General features: G+C 58.7%; 3 protein-coding genes across 3 annotated transcripts; all 3 read left to right on the top strand.

Annotated features, from left to right (window-relative positions):
• Positions 1-544: 544 nt before the first annotated feature.
• Positions 545-1,267, top strand: LDBPK_281070 (hypothetical protein, conserved; the record flags this gene model as incomplete). Its single annotated transcript, XM_003862158.1, has 1 exon — positions 545-1,267. The coding sequence occupies one exon, from the start codon at positions 545-547 to the stop codon at positions 1,265-1,267; it is 723 nt and encodes a 240-aa protein (XP_003862206.1).
• Positions 1,268-7,370: 6,103 nt separating this feature from the next.
• Positions 7,371-8,621, top strand: LDBPK_281080 (hypothetical protein, conserved; the record flags this gene model as incomplete). The annotated part of the gene is made up of 1 exon (XM_003862159.1): positions 7,371-8,621. The coding sequence occupies one exon, from the start codon at positions 7,371-7,373 to the stop codon at positions 8,619-8,621; it is 1,251 nt and encodes a 416-aa protein (XP_003862207.1).
• Positions 8,622-12,946: 4,325 nt separating this feature from the next.
• Positions 12,947-15,766, top strand: LDBPK_281090 (hypothetical protein, conserved; the record flags this gene model as incomplete). The annotated part of the gene is made up of 1 exon (XM_003862160.1): positions 12,947-15,766. One exon carries the CDS (start codon positions 12,947-12,949, stop codon positions 15,764-15,766), a length of 2,820 nt encoding a protein of 939 aa, XP_003862208.1.
• Positions 15,767-16,866: the final 1,100 nt, after the last annotated feature.

The raw sequence follows: 16,866 nt of genomic DNA on the forward strand, positions 1-16,866 counted from the left end.
GGCGGCGTCTCTCTGTCGCTCTCTATGCAGGAGAGAGAGTACATCTACAGGGCGAGGTTCTGCCCTGCCAAATCGCTTCTTCTCCGACTCCTCGTTCTGTGCTTCCTGGCACTTGCTCGCACTCTCTCGTGCTGCTGTCTGCCATTCATCGTCTCTCTCCGTCTATCCATGTCCTCGACGATGCCGCTGCAATCATCGCCAATGTCCTTTTCGCCATCTCTCCGCATCACCTCTCTCTTTCCTCTCTTTCCTCTTTTCCGCTCGCCGCCGCCGTCTCTCTCGCGCGGGGACGTGCACTCCGCTCCTGGCCGCAGGCTCTTTACTTCGTCTGTTGGAGGAAGCACCGCACTGCCCCTTCTGCTCTCGCACCCTTTTTCCACCTCCGCGTCCCCACGTTCCAGACCCTCGTCACTGCATCCTCGGCTTTGCGCGCGTTTTTCTTTTTTCTTTTTGCGTGTGTGTGTGTGCGCAAGTCCGCGCATTCAACAGCTCGCCTTGATCTAGTAGGAATCCATCACTGAACCATCAGAAGGAAACAGGTATCATGTCTCGTTGCACGAACAAGATATCCGGTGGCACGGCTCGCGCCAACCTGGTGGACCACGGTGTCTATGTGAAGCCGATGAGCTTAAACCCCTTTCTCGGCGCCGTTCACGATGGCACTAGCACCGGCTACTGCCAGGGCTACTCGGCCAAGCCGATGCATTGGCTTTACCGCTTCCGCTACAACGTGCTGCCACAGGGCATTTCTTGCGGCTTCTTCTCGCGCAACCCGTACGGCCGCTACGTGCACTGGCTTGAGGTGAGCACGATCGAGAAGATACGAATGCAGCTGCAGTCGGTGGAGTCGATGCCGGTCTCGGTGTTGGTGACGCTTGTCGTGATCTACTCCCTGTGGTTTTCGTACCGCCTCACCTTTCTGCACCCCGACATCACGCTATACAACCTTGGCCTATGGTCCACGAAGCCGTGGGTGCAGCAGCAGCGCTTCAACAAGAAGATCGACATTGACCAGCAGGTCTACCGCTGGGTACACCGCGTGCCGGAGTTTTCAATAACGGACCCGATCCGTGAGATATACAAACTGGAGATCGGGGCGAACGAGCCGTATCTGGAGCACGTGCGCGGTATGGGCCGCGAGAAGGAGCTTACGCTATACGCGAACGAGCGCACCGAGGGGGCTGGCAGCATCCGTCCTCTCAACATCCGCCATGAGGACCTCAGCGGCCACAACCCGGGTCCGCTGATGTCCGGCCACGGTGTGTAAGGGCGCGCAGAGAGACCTCTCGCCTAAAGATTGCACGTGTCCTCCCTCCTCTCCCTTCACGCACGCACACACACGTTCCCTCGACTTCTTTTACACCACAGCACGTTCGCCCTTCGGCAGGCGTAGCCGCTTCTTGCGATGCCAGTTTTTTTTTTTGGTCCAGCTTATGTGCTCGGGGATGTGCGATGCCGTATTGTGCTTCTTGTTGCGTGCTTCGGCGACACAGACAGGCAGCCACAGACAGACCCGTACCATACACGCGTACATGCCCCGCTGCGTCGTATCGCTTGCCAAGCGCTTTCTTTTTCGTGATTTACTGAAGCGCTTCGTGTCAGTGGCCTCACGCTCTCCCTTCCGCTTCTACCTTTTAGTGTGTTCGTTTCTGTCGCTCTCCTTTTCCTACGCGTTCCTTGTGAACGGTGATACAAGACGGACACGCCTATCTCTTTCTCTCTCCGTGTTCTCCGCTTTTCAAGCCCCCTCCTCTCCTTCTCTCCTCCCACCTTCTTGTTCTCCCTCCCACGCTCTTGGGTGCCGTCTACATTGCTCTGCCGCGACTTTGCCCCCTTTCCTTTTTTTGTTATGTGAGCACACCGACCAACACGCAGACTTTCATGAGCGGCGGAAATGTGCCGTTGTGCAAATGAGCACCCACGCACACACAGACACGGACAGACGTGTGCGTGGGCGCAGGGCGTAGGAGAGGGGAGGGGGAGGGGCCGTAATCGCGGCAAGGGGTGGAGAAGCCCCCCCCACCCCACCCCCTCCACCCCCGAATGGGAGACGGAACCGCTCCGTTGTGGGCGGGAAGGAGGCAAGATGAAGCAAAGTTGCAAGACACACGACACCACTTCCTCTCGCACACCCAGTGCGATACGGGCCCGACCTCACATACGCACTCACGCGCAGAGGACGGAGACTGTCAGTTAGAGCATCATGTCACCAAAAAGAGTTGATCGCGACGAGGACAGATGGCCCCGCGACCCGGCCGGCAGGGGACGGATGCAAGGAGTAGGTGGGCAGATGGGAGACCGCTACAAAACTCTTTTTTTTTCGTTGTTCTCTTTCACTTTTTCTCGTTTACGTAGGATAGCCATTCCCTTTTCTCCTTTTCTCTAGCAGTCAACCGTCTCCTCTTCCCTGCCTTACCTCTCCTTGACTATACCCTCCCCCCCCCACCATCACCACCATCACCTCACGCCCGCCTCCTGCTCGCGCTTCCTCGCCTTTTGCTGTTCGATCCCAAAATGATCCGTTGTTTGCCCGCCCTTCCCCAGCGCGCTAGCGGTAGTGCTCTGTCTCCGTCTCTGCCTATGTACCTTTGTGTCTCGGCGCGTTGGCACGTGTGCGTGCGTGTAACTGTGTGTGTGTGTCCGCGTGAGTATCCCCCCTTTTTCTTCTCTTCGCTTGCGCCTCGTATGTTTCGTGTGCTTGCACGCGCGTGCTCAGTGTTGCTCATTTTAGTTTGTGGCGTTCATCTGCGTTTTCTCTTCGAACTTATCTGCGTAGCCATCACTTTTCTCCCCCCCCCATTGTCTTCTCTGTTTGCCTTATCACCACCACCACGACCACCGCCGCCTCCCCCTTCTCTCGGTACGCGCAGATTGTGTCGGTGTGTGCGTGAGTGTGTGTCTCGTTATTTTAGCTTCACCTCTCCCACTGCCTCTCGTCATGTTGTTTGCTGTCATTTCTCTTACGTCCACTTATTTCCGTTTTTCCTTTATCATGTTTCGTGATGGATCTTTTCCATTCTTCTATATCGCCTACCCCCCCCTCCCTCCACCCTCCCTCCCTCCCTCGCCCACAAGACAAGGTAAAACTTAGAGGATTCGCGATTTCTATATATACATATATATATGCATGTACGTGGGATGGATAGTGATGGGCGGGAGAACGATCGGAAGAAAGAGGTGCCGAGGCGGTGCACAGAGATGTCGTACATGTGTGAACATTGACGTACACCTAGAGAGACATCATTCTGCCTGCCTTGCCACCCTCCTCCACCCTTGCTCGTGCTGCTGTGCCCCACACGGATGATGTGCATGTTGCACGGGTGCTGACGGCGACAGCGGACATAGGTGCTGGTGACTAGCCGCATTGCTCTTCCCTCTCTCGCACACGGCTTTGCAGGTGGACTTCTGCGCCGCGCTATTTCGTGTGCCGCGCCCGTGTCCCGTACCGATTCGCGCATCGGACCGGCGTGCACAGTCTTCTCCGTTTCTTTCTCTTCTCCAGGAGAAACTCCTGACACGCAATCTTTTCCTTTAGCACTTGCCTTCGTCAACATACAACGCGGAGAATACGCCAGCATGTGTGCAGTGCAACAGCAAGCGAGCTCAAAACGCGAAACGGAACAAGACAATCAACGGACACTGGACGCACCGCACTCATGTATGGGTAGCAATGCAAGGGGGAGAGAGAGAGAGGCACATGCACAGAGAGGACTGCGACAAGTGGTGGGTGCAAATGTGCATCGTGCACTCCTCCGGCCGCGCTGGGCAGACAGTGTTGATGCCGAGGCTTGGCCATGGCATCGCGCTTCTTTTCTGCCGGGCTTGTCTGCGACCCTTGCTCACTGTGAGTGGCGTGCGCGCGAGGGTGTGTCTCAGTGCGCTTGCGCACCACCGCCTCGTTTTTCCTTGTCGCCCCCTCTCCCCTGGATCAACCACGCGCGAGAGGAGAAGGGATGGAGGAACAAGAAAGTGTAATAGGCGACCCGCGTGTGCCGCACTTCCGCTCGCCCTCTCTGTCCTTGTCCTTTACTTGGCTCCCCCCATCCCTCCCTTCCCTCCCTTCCTGCGTGAACTCCTGTGTGATGAGCAGCGTGAGGGCGACACGTAAGCACCGCGCAGAACGTTGCCGTTGCACGCAGGAGCGAGGCAAAGCCGTGCAGCACGCACACTTCCACAAGCACCCGTGCGCACCCTCGCTCAATACTTCTTCTTGGTACTTGTCTTGCAATCGTACATGTTGTGGTCACAGCGGGCGTTCTTGGCGGTGGCCGGTGCAGGGGCCATGCTGAGCCTGGGGCACTACCTTACCAAAGTGCGGTCTATCACAGGTCAGGTTCCAGTGCACTTCAACCTTTTCGGCGTCCCGGACGGCACCGCCGCGTCGTGGGCGTTCGTCATGTACCCCATCATATCTCTGGGACTGACCGCGGCCATGGTGTACACCGCACTGGCACCAAATGCCAGGGCAGCATTGCCACACAATTCTGTGGAGCAAGTCTCGTTGCGCGCCTCGCTGTTGTGTGCACAGGTTGCCGTCTTAGCCTGCCAATACTATGCTGCCCGCATCGCTGAAGGCAGCGCGGAAAGGCTGTCGTCGCCGCTAATGTGCGTGCTCTACGGCACGCTTGCTGCCGCCTCAGTTGCCGTGCTGGCGACCAAGAATACGACGCATGCTCAGTGATCACACACACCCCCTCCACCCGTTGGCGGCATCTTGCGGGGTTTGGCTGAAAGGGAGAGGGGGAGGAGGGGGCTTTGTACGAACACTGACCACCACACCGGCTCACATGGCATTCTTCTCGTTCTCACGCCGTTGTCGGGTGGAGCTGATGTGCTCTCCACAAACGCAGCCGCGTAGTTGCGCGGCAGCATTTTTTTTTTTTGCGCTGTCCACCCTTCGACACTCAACACGGGCGCACCTCCACACACGATCCCGTTTTTTTCTCTATTGTGCTGCTCCTGCTGTTGTGCTCTCTGCAGCATGGGACGGCATGCCCACTGCGCTCCTGCTTGCCTGCATGCGCTTCTGCCATCGGCTCATTCGCGTACCCGGTTGGTTTTGCGTTTTGTTGGCATTGCTGCAAGCTCTCCCTTTTACTTTTCACGCGCAGAAACACAGGTACGTGCACCTCTTCCCGGCATCCTCCCCAGCTCCCGCTTTTCTTTGATACCCGTTTCCCTCGAGCTCACTCCTGGACCATCCAGGCCGTGATGCCCTTGAGCACGCACCCCCCCCCTCCCGTTGCATACCTCTCTCAAGCACCCCACGCTGAGGGGTCGAACAAAGGAGAGACGCGCCAGTTGTGCATATCGCGGAGGTTCTCCCGCAGCTACGCCGGCGCGGTGCTCTTTTCGACGCTGACGTGGCGCTGCGCAGCGAGAGCGGGGTGACGTGTGGACACTTTTGGTGAGCGGTGTGGAGGTTTCAAAGCTTTCAGAGAATCCGCCGGCAGCTTCAGCGCGCAGCAAGACCCGCTATGGAAAGAGTGCGACGTTCTACGGGGGAGCCATGCGATAGGGGCGCGACTGCAGCGAGAGGACGCTTCACTGCCGCTGAAACTGGTGGCGCGTCGGAGTCTAACGCAGCACCTCTTCGCGGACGTGGCGAGCTCAAGCGGACCCCGCGCGAACCCAGCGGAAGCCGTTTCCTCCATCTGGAAGGGCGCGGCACCCTACCTTGAGGGGTGAGGGGAAGTGGCGAACAGTGTGCCCAAAGCAGACCTCATGCAGGTTGCACGCCGTGCACGAGCAGGCACGTTCAAGCGGTACCTGGGCTATGGCCTGCAGCTAACGCAGGAGGCCGTAGCCGCACAGGAAAGCGCCGCCCGAGAGAGTCGACGGTGCTAGGGGTGCCAAAAGCGGCGTATGCAGGGGCCTTCACCGGTGGTGCTGCCCGACGCGGGCCAGTGACCTTTACACGTGAAGCACACCACTCCACTGCACCTAGCAGCGGGGAGGGGGATTCCCACAGCCCGCAGCATTACAAAGGCATTTCTGGATCAGGCCATCAAGCACTTTTACGAAAAGCGATTTGCGGGGTGGCGCGCCTCTTGTACAGTGACGTCGGCGTTATTTCCGCCAGCAGGCGCCCTTCGATGAATGGCAGCCGTGCATCCGCAAGGTTCGGCCGGCGAAGGCCGCCCACGCGATTGCCACAACGCGGTCTAGGCGGTGACAAACCTTCCTCAATATTCTTTCGCCCTTCATCGCTGACCGCTGGATGGGCAGCTTCAAGCGCAGCTATGGAGGAAGGGCCACTGCATAGAGTCTAGACCGGTGCCCAGGCGTATCCCGCTACCCTCCCCCCATGCACTGCAACCTTACGGGCCCAAAAGCAAGCAACTATGCAGCTAACGTCGGGCAGCGCACACGCCACCGCTTACGCTGTCTCTCCTGCACTCTTTGCTCACCTCGACGCTGGGCGGACCGCTGCCGTGTGCGACGCGCACACACACACAGATGAACCCGATCTGAATTCAGAGCTGCTACGCCCCCATCGGTGAGTGCAACTGTGTGTGTGTGGGGGGGGGGGGCGAGGTCTGACCCTGACCACACGTATGCTTAACGCCTGAATGCGACCCGCGAGCGTAGCGAAGGCGCGGCGAAATGTTTCTTCTCCAAGATGCGGAGGAATGCTGTAAAGCGCATGCAGCTAGCAGAAGAGCCATTAGAGTGCGCTGCGTTCTTTCTCTCCCCTCTCCCTCGAACCAATCTATTGGCAAGCATCGACGAGCATACATCCACACGTCATGTCGCGCTGTTCTTGACTGCAGTTGTGACAACTCACTCCTCTTCGCCATTTTCAACGCAGCCCCTTCCTTTGTGTTCCACCGGGGCTTTTGGATGCATGCTAGGTGTAGGGTACTTGCAGACCAGGTGCAACGGGTGAAAGCACCGTAGTGGGTCTGGTGGGCTTCAACTCCGATTCTCCCGGCGACCTCGTGCTGCCGTCTATTGCGCGGGCAGCTGCCGTAAACTCGGCACACAGCAAGAGGGCACTGGCGGGTGCTCGGCGTAGGCTGCCTTGCTCTCACGCGCGGCTTCCGTTTGTCGCTCTTCGTCTCCCTTTTTTTCGCTTTGGTGAGCGAGAGAACCCGCCACCCCTCCCCCCACCTTCCTGCTGCAACTTCCCTGCTCGCGCGCTTGCTCTCTACTCGATTCCCTCCCTCCCTCCTCTCTTTCTTCTCTCGCGCCTCGCTGTTTGCTTCTTTCCACCGCACGCGGAGGTCACCCTCCGCGAGCCTGCTGTGAACGTGCATCCACAAACGGAGCTGTTTCTCCGGCTGCCAGCGCAAGCTTCCTTGTCCTGCGATTTTTCATTCTCTCCCCTCTCTCTCACTTTTCGTTGTCATCTGTGAACGTGCGCGACCATGAGCGACGACGAGGATGGAGTGCTCAGTCGTCGGCGCTTCCGCGGCGTGGATGTCGACGAGGACTTGTCCCCTGGTCTGATTGTGCGGCTCAAATACGCCATGTACCTGTTTGTAGCGCTTCTTTTTTCGCTGATGGCGCGCGGGCTGATGAGCTCCTTGCTGGATAAGATCCCGATGCTCGAAAAAGGGTGTGCCATGAGCAGCAAAGGCGGCGTTGTCCAAGCCGCGTGCGCGGCGGAAATGCTCATCTACCGCGTAAGCTTCGCGCTCACAGCCTTCTTCGGCATCCACTTGATCAGCGTGTCTGACCTGACGTGCTGCATCCGAAGCAGGGACCTCGCCGAGCTGCAGCGCAGCTTCTTCACAGCCAAGACGGTGCTGCTGGTGGTCCTCTGCATTGTGACATTCTTCATTCCCAACGGCTTCTTCTCTGTGTACGCCTATGTGTGTCTCGTCTGCTCCGGCTTGTACCTGCTGATGAACGTCGTCTTCCTCGTCGACTTCTCGTACCAGTGGAGCGACGACTGGATCGAGCGCGCAGACGGCAACCCCAAGTGGATGTGGTACCTCCTCGTCATCGCTGTCGGCAGCTTCGTCCTCGCCATTGCCGTCATCGTCGCTTCGTTCGTGATCTTTGTCCCGCACTCGGACTGCAACTCCAACGCGTGCATCATCACGAGCGTCACCGTGGGCGCGTTCATTTACTTTATCCTGTCCATTTACGTTCCGCATGGCTCCATTGTACCGAGCAGCATTGTCTTTCTCTACACCAGCTGCATCCTGCTCTTCACGCTGCGCACGACAGACAACGAACACTGCAACCGCATGGCCACACGCCCGAGCAGCACTACGTACTCGATTTTACAGACTATCTTCACGATGCTGCTCACGTGCTTTACACTGCTCTACAGTGTTGTGGCTGCCGGCGGTAGTGGTGCGTCGCTGAACATCGGCCAGAACGAGGACGGCGAGGCCGAGAACCCCGAGGAAACTGGCCACCTGTCACACTACATGTTCTTCTACACCATCATGATCTTTGGCTCCATGTACCTGGCGATGCTAGGCAGCTCCTGGCACGTCAGCGGCGCTGGTGAGGACGGCTTGTCGAAGAGTATCAACATCGCCTTCTGGGTGCGCTTGTCGACGGTCTGGGCGGCGATTTTCGTATACATTTGGTCCCTTGCGGCGCCATACACGTGCTGCAAGGGTCGCGACTTTGGCTTCGCGGTGGACGAGGACTGGATTTGAGAGGTGGGATGGCAGGCACGTGGTGCCCCCACCGCCAACCTCCCTCCGAGCCACCGCGCTGCTGTTGCGTACCCTTTTCTGTCAGCCAGCCGCTCTCTCTCTATTTTGTGCTCCGCCTTCCCCGTGTGCCTCCGCTACTCTTCCTCTCTCACACACAGGCCGGGGCCACTGTGCAGCGTTTCTCTCCCTCGGCCTTGTCTCCGTGATGCGTGATGCCTTTCTCTCTTTTCTTTCCGCTGCTTGTCACATGCCACCTCTTCTGCTCTCTCGCCCGCAACGCAGGAGGGAGAACGGGAAGGCGAAGCGGTGTCTACACGCGCACAGAAAGAAGCAAGCCCCCTCCCGCCCCTCAACTGTACACATATGCACACATACGTGCATATGCGTGTACCTTCCTCCCACTCTCTTCAGCTCTCTTCTTGCTTTGCTTTCACGTACTTCGGCCATCCCTCCCCTTCCCCCTACCCCCACATCACCGCCACATGAGATGGCGGGTTATCTGCATGGCCATTTCGTTTTTTTTTCTTTCTTGTTGTTGCCTTGCGATTGGCTTTCCCCTCCCGTCGCGGTGTTATCCTTCAGTGTGTGCCGCGCTGTGTGATGACCACAAGTGTGTGTGTGTGCGTGTGTGCTTTTCACGGCCTGAGACGCAGGACATCAACGGGCATCACTGTTGCTGACCTCCCCGTCTTCTCTCCGCTCGCATTTCGTTCGCACGCTCGGAGGCCATCCGCGATCGGGCCCCTGCGCGGTTCATGGTGGCCTCTTCATCTGAAGGATTTGTGTGTGCCAGTGTCTCCGCGTCTCTCGGGGTTTGTGCTTCTTTCCACATGTGAGGCCCTATCTCGTTTTTTATTGTGTATGCGAGCGCGTCGTTCGTACGTGCTGCATGTATGTGCGTGTGTGTGTCCCGTTCCCAATATGACTGAGGCACGCCCATTGAGGACGAAGAGAGGAAAAGGCAGAGCGTTCCCGCAACATACGAAGCTGGTGCTTTCAGGGAGGTAACGCCCACTCACTTGTCAAATACCGATGGTATCCGTCTTTGTAGGTGCGGATGCTCGCGAACAGATGCGCGTAGACCTTGCTCCGGGCCTGCTTCACGTGCAGCTTCACTCGGGGTGAGTTTGTGGCGGAGGCAACCAATCTAAACCTTTTCCATGGCGATTCATGGGCGTCTTCTCCCTCAACTTAATTTTCCCTCTCGCCTGACCTTCATTACCTGAAGCTGTTTGTATGCCCCCCCCCCACACACACACACACACGAGACCACTCCCCACACGCACAACTATTCGTGTTAGCGGCGATGCTGCCGCAGTGACCGCTTCATCTACTTCTTTTCATCTTAGTGTGCCGATCCTTGGCTTACCCACACAGAGCGAGCACTGCCCACTCCCCTGTGATACCATGCATGTGTGTGTGTTTCCTCGTCATCCGGACTCGTGGCTTCATCTGTAAGCAGAAAGAAGAAAAGAAGTGACTGCAGCAACAACAACGGCGGCGATACATGACGTAGCACGAAGGCGAGGGGGGGAGGCACCGCACACGTGTGCCGTGACGCTTTCGCCGCCGCAGCATTCCGCATTACCCCGCTCCTCATTCTCTCTCTGCCTGTGCGAAGCTGTCTTTCCCACGCGCGCCCGCCCATCTTTTCCGCCATGGTCGCGCGCTGCCTCTCCTCCGTCGCGCCTCTTTCTGACTTCTGCGGCATCTCTTGTGCAGAGCGGCACTTTAAGAGGCCGCCGGCACACGGAGTGAGCGCACGCTAGCGAACGGCAGGGAAGGGAAGCGAGGGAGGAGAGGCGAAGACGAGCAAGCATTAACGGGAAATGTGAAGACCCGCACAATGCCGTAAGCGGTGAGCGATCATCGGTTGAAGATGACGGCAACGCACTCCCTTTTGTTTTTCCTCGTGAGCGGATTTTGTGGGCTTACACGGAAACGTAGCTGTGCGCGCACGTGTGTGCATGGTGGTCTGATATGCGTTCGATCCATCTCTCATGTGGCGTTGTAACACTTATGTTGGTGTGGCTCGGTTTCCTAAACCGTGGCTTTCCCTCCTGTCCTGCTCTGTGAAGTCGATGTCGTGCCGGGCTGATGTGGTATGATTACCGCCTTCTTGCAAAGTCGAAAAGGGAGAGCTTCACTTCTTCGTTTAATGTATCGAAGTCCCCTCTGACGTTTTGTCCAGGCGCTGCTTCCAACTTTCTGGTTCTGTTCTTCTTATTCCTTGTGTGAGAGTTGTGCATCTCCTTCTCACACCGCCGTGTATCGCACCCCATCCTCCTCCCCACAATTCTTTGCTGTCGCCTATCTGCGTTCTCCCTCCCCCTTCCTCTTCCCGACTGTTATTCCTTTGCTGCACCCTGCGACCTTTCCGTTCGTGTTGGACGCAAGAGGGATGTGCTGAGACCTGGGTGCATGCCCCCCCCCTCTCTCTGTGGGCGCTGCACAGGCGTGATAGGGCCAGCTCCGACGGGTCTTTCGTGGCCCTCTCGCCCCCACCCCCCACCCCTCCTTTTTCATCTTCCAGCTCTGCGGGTTTCACTCTCGCTTTACGGTTCGCTGTTTCTGGCCCCCTCTCCCCCTCTCTCGCTCTCATCGGCGTATGTGGTCTTCCTCACCACTCTGTCCCTCTCCTCCTCTCCGCACCCCACCCGAACGCGCGCCTTCCGCATTCGAACGGCCCCCCTCCTGCTCTGCCTGTATGTATATATATATATGTCTATCGGTTTGTTAGCCGCGACTGTGGGCTGGGGGCTGCTACTGCGCCTCTCGACAAACATACACACAGCCACGCAATCCCGTCCATCGGACCCCCCTCCATCGCCTTTGTCTTTCCTTTCTTCGTGTGCTACCGTTTCGTCTTACCGACTCCCCCCTCCACCGCTGTGCGTGCGCCTGTGGGCTTGAGAACTGCATAGATGTCGTTCTATACAAAGTGATTTGGCCGCTTCAATGAAATCGTGAACGCAACACGTGCGCGGTAGGTGGAGGCGAGGTGGGGTGGGGGGGGGATTGCGGGGACTAGCGGTTCTTCTTGTCACCCCTCTCGCTCGCATGCGTGTGCGCGCGCACACGTCAAGTCGATGCACAGAGAGAGAGAGGTGGTCGAGTTTGGCGCATCTTCATGCATGCAATCGTATTTTGTACGACTCGAATGGTCGCAGACGAGATGGGTGGATTCCTCGCTGAGGAGAACCGACGGTGCTCTTCGCTGTTGCTCTTGTAGTGATGTAACAAGCGAGATGTGGAGAAAGGAGTACACAGGTGGTTGCCCTGGGGTGGGATGAGGGAGCGCGGTGGGCAATAGAGGCTGCGCCAGGTACGCCGACCGTCTTGTGCCACGCCTGCGCACATGAAGAAAGTAGACGTCCATGTAGAGGTGAGGGAGGAAGAGGAGGGGGAGGCACGAGAGGCGGACGTGCACAGGGTCCCACATGTAAGCGAGTTCACCCCCTCTAAAGCGAGAACGCACGAGCACGCACCGACACCACCTAGTATTAGGGTTCCATTCCTTATCGCTATTGTTGTGCTTCAAGGGCCCTGTTCCGACTCTTTGCGGAACTTTCACCAACGCAGTGCAACGACAAAGGAAGGTAGGACAAACACACATGCAACCGACACATATGTATGAGTCAGCTTCTCTGGCGGGTGCGCGCATGCAAGTGTGTGCCGCTTAGGCTTGCGTGTCGGATGCGCTCGACGCGCGGGCAGTACCGTACCTGCGCGTACCTTCTTTCGCGTTCCCCATTTCCTCTTCTCTCATTTGCTGTGTCTCGTGCTCCATCACCACTCCTCCGTACTCCACCCTCTCTTCTCCCCCTCACATTCGAAGATACTTAGCTCGGCCTGTCGTTGGAAGTGCGGGCACACTCTCACCCCCCGAAACTGGATAGCACACGCATGCATCCAGTACGCGCAAACACAAAGCAGAAACGAAATCTAGCAAAACGCAAAACATGAAAAGAATGCAGTCGTCAAGGCAGTATCCATGCCGCACTCAGACGCTGCTGCACATTCTGCGGCTGCAATGCCGGGAATGGAGACGCTCACGCGCCCTCAATATCGTGGGGGCGCCAACGCTAAGCAGCATCTTCTGTGGGCGACGTGCTGCGCATGGCGGTGGCGTGATGCAGCGCTCGGCGGTGCTACGTGCCGCGATTTGCGAGGCTGGTTCTTCATCACCCCCAACGGCCAACTCGCATATCGCCGAAAGCAGTCGTTGTGCACTGGTGCGCCTCTCTCAAGTCGATACGTTCTCCCAGTCGCGAATAAAAAACTACATCCAGCGCGTCTCGCGGCCATTGGAAGGGTGCACGTCGATGCTCTTTGGCAGCGGTGGCAGCGGCAGAAGCTTCGGCGTCGAGACCAATCCGCGACTGCTGAATGCTGTCGAGAGAGCCGAATACGCGGATCATATCGGACCCGCGCTCGTGAGAAACGTGTGGATCTCTTCCTTTGACATTCCCGTGGACGTCCTCGTGGACGCGAAGATCTCGCGCCAAGCGATTACGGTCACAGGTCTCGCGATGGAAGCGAAGCTGGCAGTACTGGCGGCGTGCATGCACGCAGAGCGGTGCCTCGACGCATTAAACATCCCTCTCTTCACGTCGGAGCAGCGTCAGCATCAGCGCGTGCTACAAGCCCAGGCGGAAGGTCGCACAGCCCCTGAGGTCACAGCCGAGCCGCTGGAGCTGTCGTCAGTGCACCTGCCTCTCGGCGTCTTCCTGCCCGCTGCCACCTCTGCTGAGGTCATCCAAGCAGCTGGTAAGACGCGGTCTTTTCAGCCATTGCAGACCTCTTCGGCGCTGACGAATCACGGGGGAGACGGCGGGGCGAGCACCACGCCCGGTGCAGCAACTCAACGCGGAAGTGCACGGCCTGGTAAGGGCCTCCTTCGCCGTTCCGCACGCCGCTGGGATATAGTCAAGCCTCGATATGGCGCCGAGTGGTTCATTCGTGTAGCCCTTGATGAGCTCGCCACTCTCCAGTCGACGATCTTAACGCACAATCGCCCGCTTTTAGACGAAGACGATGACGATGAACTGGGCGAAATGGACAGCGTTGTCATCTCTGCGAACGAGGTGCAGATTCTGCAGCCAGAGGTGGTGCCCGGCGGCACGGGTTCCGGCGCTGCCGCTGCCGCCGCCGGATCCGTAAGCAATCGCGGTTATCGAGAAGCGCAGGGCGCTCACGCGCCGTCCGTGCCGAAAGTGCTCGCGTACGAGCGGATGCTGTTTAGCATCCACTCCAAGTCGGCGCGCGCAATGGTGGACGAGACGGAGGGCGGCGCCTTTGATCTGGTGGAGGACGACTGCGAGAGTTGGTGGCACGAGAAGGAGACGCCGAGCAGTCGCTGCCTACGTGACCCGGGCGCGGTGGCGCGTGTGAGCAGGTATCTGGAGCGCCGGACGGGGCACGACTTGGACTCCAGCATCCAGACGCGGGCGGCAGAGGAGGACACAAACGTGTGGCAGCAACAGCCCTTAAAGGTGAGTGTGAAGCTCAAAACGTGGTACACAATGTGGCTTGACATTCCTGGGATCCCGGTCCCCGCAGTAGGCAAGGCAACGACGCAAGAGGGAGCACGGGACTTGTGCGCGATGCACGCGGAACTTCTTCTGCAGTGGTTCGGTCTTCACGTGTACGATACCCCTCGCGAGCAGGCGATGTACTACGACGCATGTTTGCGCTGGGGGCGCCTCATAGCCGCCGAACCCATCGACCCAGCCACCGTTGATGTGAAGACCGCGAATTTGCCGAAGCCGCTGAAAGAGTGGTTTCGCAGCATAAGCAAGCTCCGAGCCCGGCGTTCTGAGCGAAACGTAGTGGAGAAGTTGCTTCATCTGAATCGCATGGTTGTCCACACGTTTCGCAATCACCTTGTCGAGGTCGACATCATAGGCAGTCTCGAATATAAAGAGCTGCTTTCGCTCGCCGGCCCATGCCTCCGCTCCTTCATGGTGGCGGCCCAGCACCCGTACGAGAGCGCCATCTTCTGCTACGTGTATTGCAAGGATAGTCAGTATCGCTCCACCGTGTATCTGCCCCTGCCAGAGCGGTACGGCGTGCGCGGTGGGTACTCCATCGCGTCGACGCCCGAGTCCTCCATTATTTTGTGCACCCTTCACGCCGTCGATGTGTTGTGCGCGCTGGATGTCGTGCCCGAGGTATGCATGGAGCAGCCGCGGTGGCAGCGCATGATGGAGGTGCGCGAGTCCCTCGGTCTTATCATGCCATCATCGTATCTGTACAAGAAGCGGCTGGAGCGCGCGTCGAGCACAGAGGCGGAGACCGCGCTGGGGCCGCCGCCGCCGCCGCCGCATTCACGGCTGCGGTCCCCTCCCGCGTACCGCGATGTGCCGATGTTGTCAGCCACGAGAATACCTCCCTACCAGGAGGTGTGGCAGATCATGCTAACAGACGCTGACATATTCGACGTGGCGCCTGACCTGCACGCACTGAATGACGAAGCAAAGCGGCTGCACGTGCGTTCCGTGTTCGACCTTTCGCAGATCCTGTTCGAGGAGTTCGCGCAGTACGCGTTCGGCTGGCGAATCGGGCAGCGGCGACCGGGCGAATACCTGTTCCACTACGCCGGGCCGCAACACTATCGCGGAGCCGCTCGTCGAATCGCCAACAACTTCTGGATGGAGCTCCCGTTTGACCAGGCGGTGTACGGGCGTCGCGTCGCACTCGGTCGTTGCTTCACCCGCAAAGGCGCGGAGCGGATGGTGTACATTCATGCCCTACGCATCGCGCACGCGCTGAGGGCAACCCCATGGGACACGCTGCCGCTGTCGAAGCTGGCGGAGGAGCTGTACAACAACAATCTTGCGCAGGCCACATCGCGGCACCAACAATGGAAATGGGTCTGCAGCACACTGCTAGATTGCACCCGCGTCGACGGTGCCACTGAAGGGCCGTGCAACGACGGCGCTGGCATCCGCGAAGCAGAGATCATGCACGAGTTCGTTCGACCGATGGAGGCGGTGCCCGCTGCCGCTGCCACTGCCACTGGCTCCGCCTCTCCAGTCTCTGCCGACGGCAGCCATGGTGGCCCTTCGGTCACTGATGTGCGTCACGTTTTGTCGCCACATCCGGTGATGTCACGTGACCTGGCGATCAAAACTCTGACCTAGATCGCCTGGTCCAGCTGCTGCTGGGACGGAGGAGAAAAACGATGGAGACGGCGGTAAACCATGCGCGCACATGCACTCAAGGACGCTTCGATGGCCAACCACCGCCATGTGAAGGACGCGACAGCGGTGGGCGAGAGCTCTACCGGCCCTGCGTGCGCTTCTCGATATATATATATATACCGGACTTGTCGGCATCGTCTTCCGCAGAGAGTGGCGGACGGGACCGAAGAGGACTGCCTGTGTGCCGCTTGATGGAGGGGGGATCGGAGCACAACACACCGTCTTGAAGGCACGGTGGCCGCGGCAGCGTGGCCGAAGGAACCGCGTCTCTGGAGCGCGCGAGGCACAAGGTTGCGCCGCAGCGAACTACGTGAGAGGTGCGGACTGGAAGATGTGATAGCAGCTCGCTGATCTGTGTGCCTCATGCTGCTGTCGCTGCCGTGAGCGCGCCTACATGTTTCCCGTTTACAGAAGCCTGACATACAGACGACACTCGAAACAGACCATGACGGAGACTCAGGCGTGCAGCGTCGAGAGTTAGGGGCTGTGCCACGAGGAGGGCAGAAGATCTGGCGAGAGGCGTTGCGGTGATTGGGAGTGGATGAGCTTGAACAAAATTCCAGTGTGCCCTCGCAAAATGTGGGTTGCTTGCATGAGCAGCCCGCCTGCGCGTGTGCCTCAAATTCGCCGACGCGTACTCCTGCATCCCCTTTCCCTGCCCTTCGCCAGTACAACAGGCCTTCAACTTTCACACGTTCTTTGATCTTATACATCTCGGATGTTTTTTTTTTTCTCTCCACCCTCTCCGCCGCTTCGTTCGTTGGGCGGTGGGACTCGGAAGCCGTCGCCTCGTTCCTCGCAGCCCCGCCCTCCTCCGCCGCTGCTGCCCATCTCTCCTTCCGCAGCGCATATGTCTCTTCACGCCTCTCTCCCTCTCCCTCTCCTCGCTGCTTCTGCCGCACCTCCTCGCCTTCTCTCGACTTGCATTGCGTGCTACCTGAACGCACGCACACACATCGACTGAGCTCCTCCCTCCCCCCTGCCCTGCCCTGCCCTGCCCTGCGACCACACACGTGCAGATTCCTTGGCACTTGATTACG

The sequence above is a fragment of the Leishmania donovani genome, chromosome 28 (genome assembly GCF_000227135.1).
Source record: "Leishmania donovani BPK282A1 complete genome, chromosome 28".
Lineage (NCBI taxonomy): Eukaryota > Euglenozoa > Kinetoplastea > Trypanosomatida > Trypanosomatidae > Leishmania > Leishmania donovani.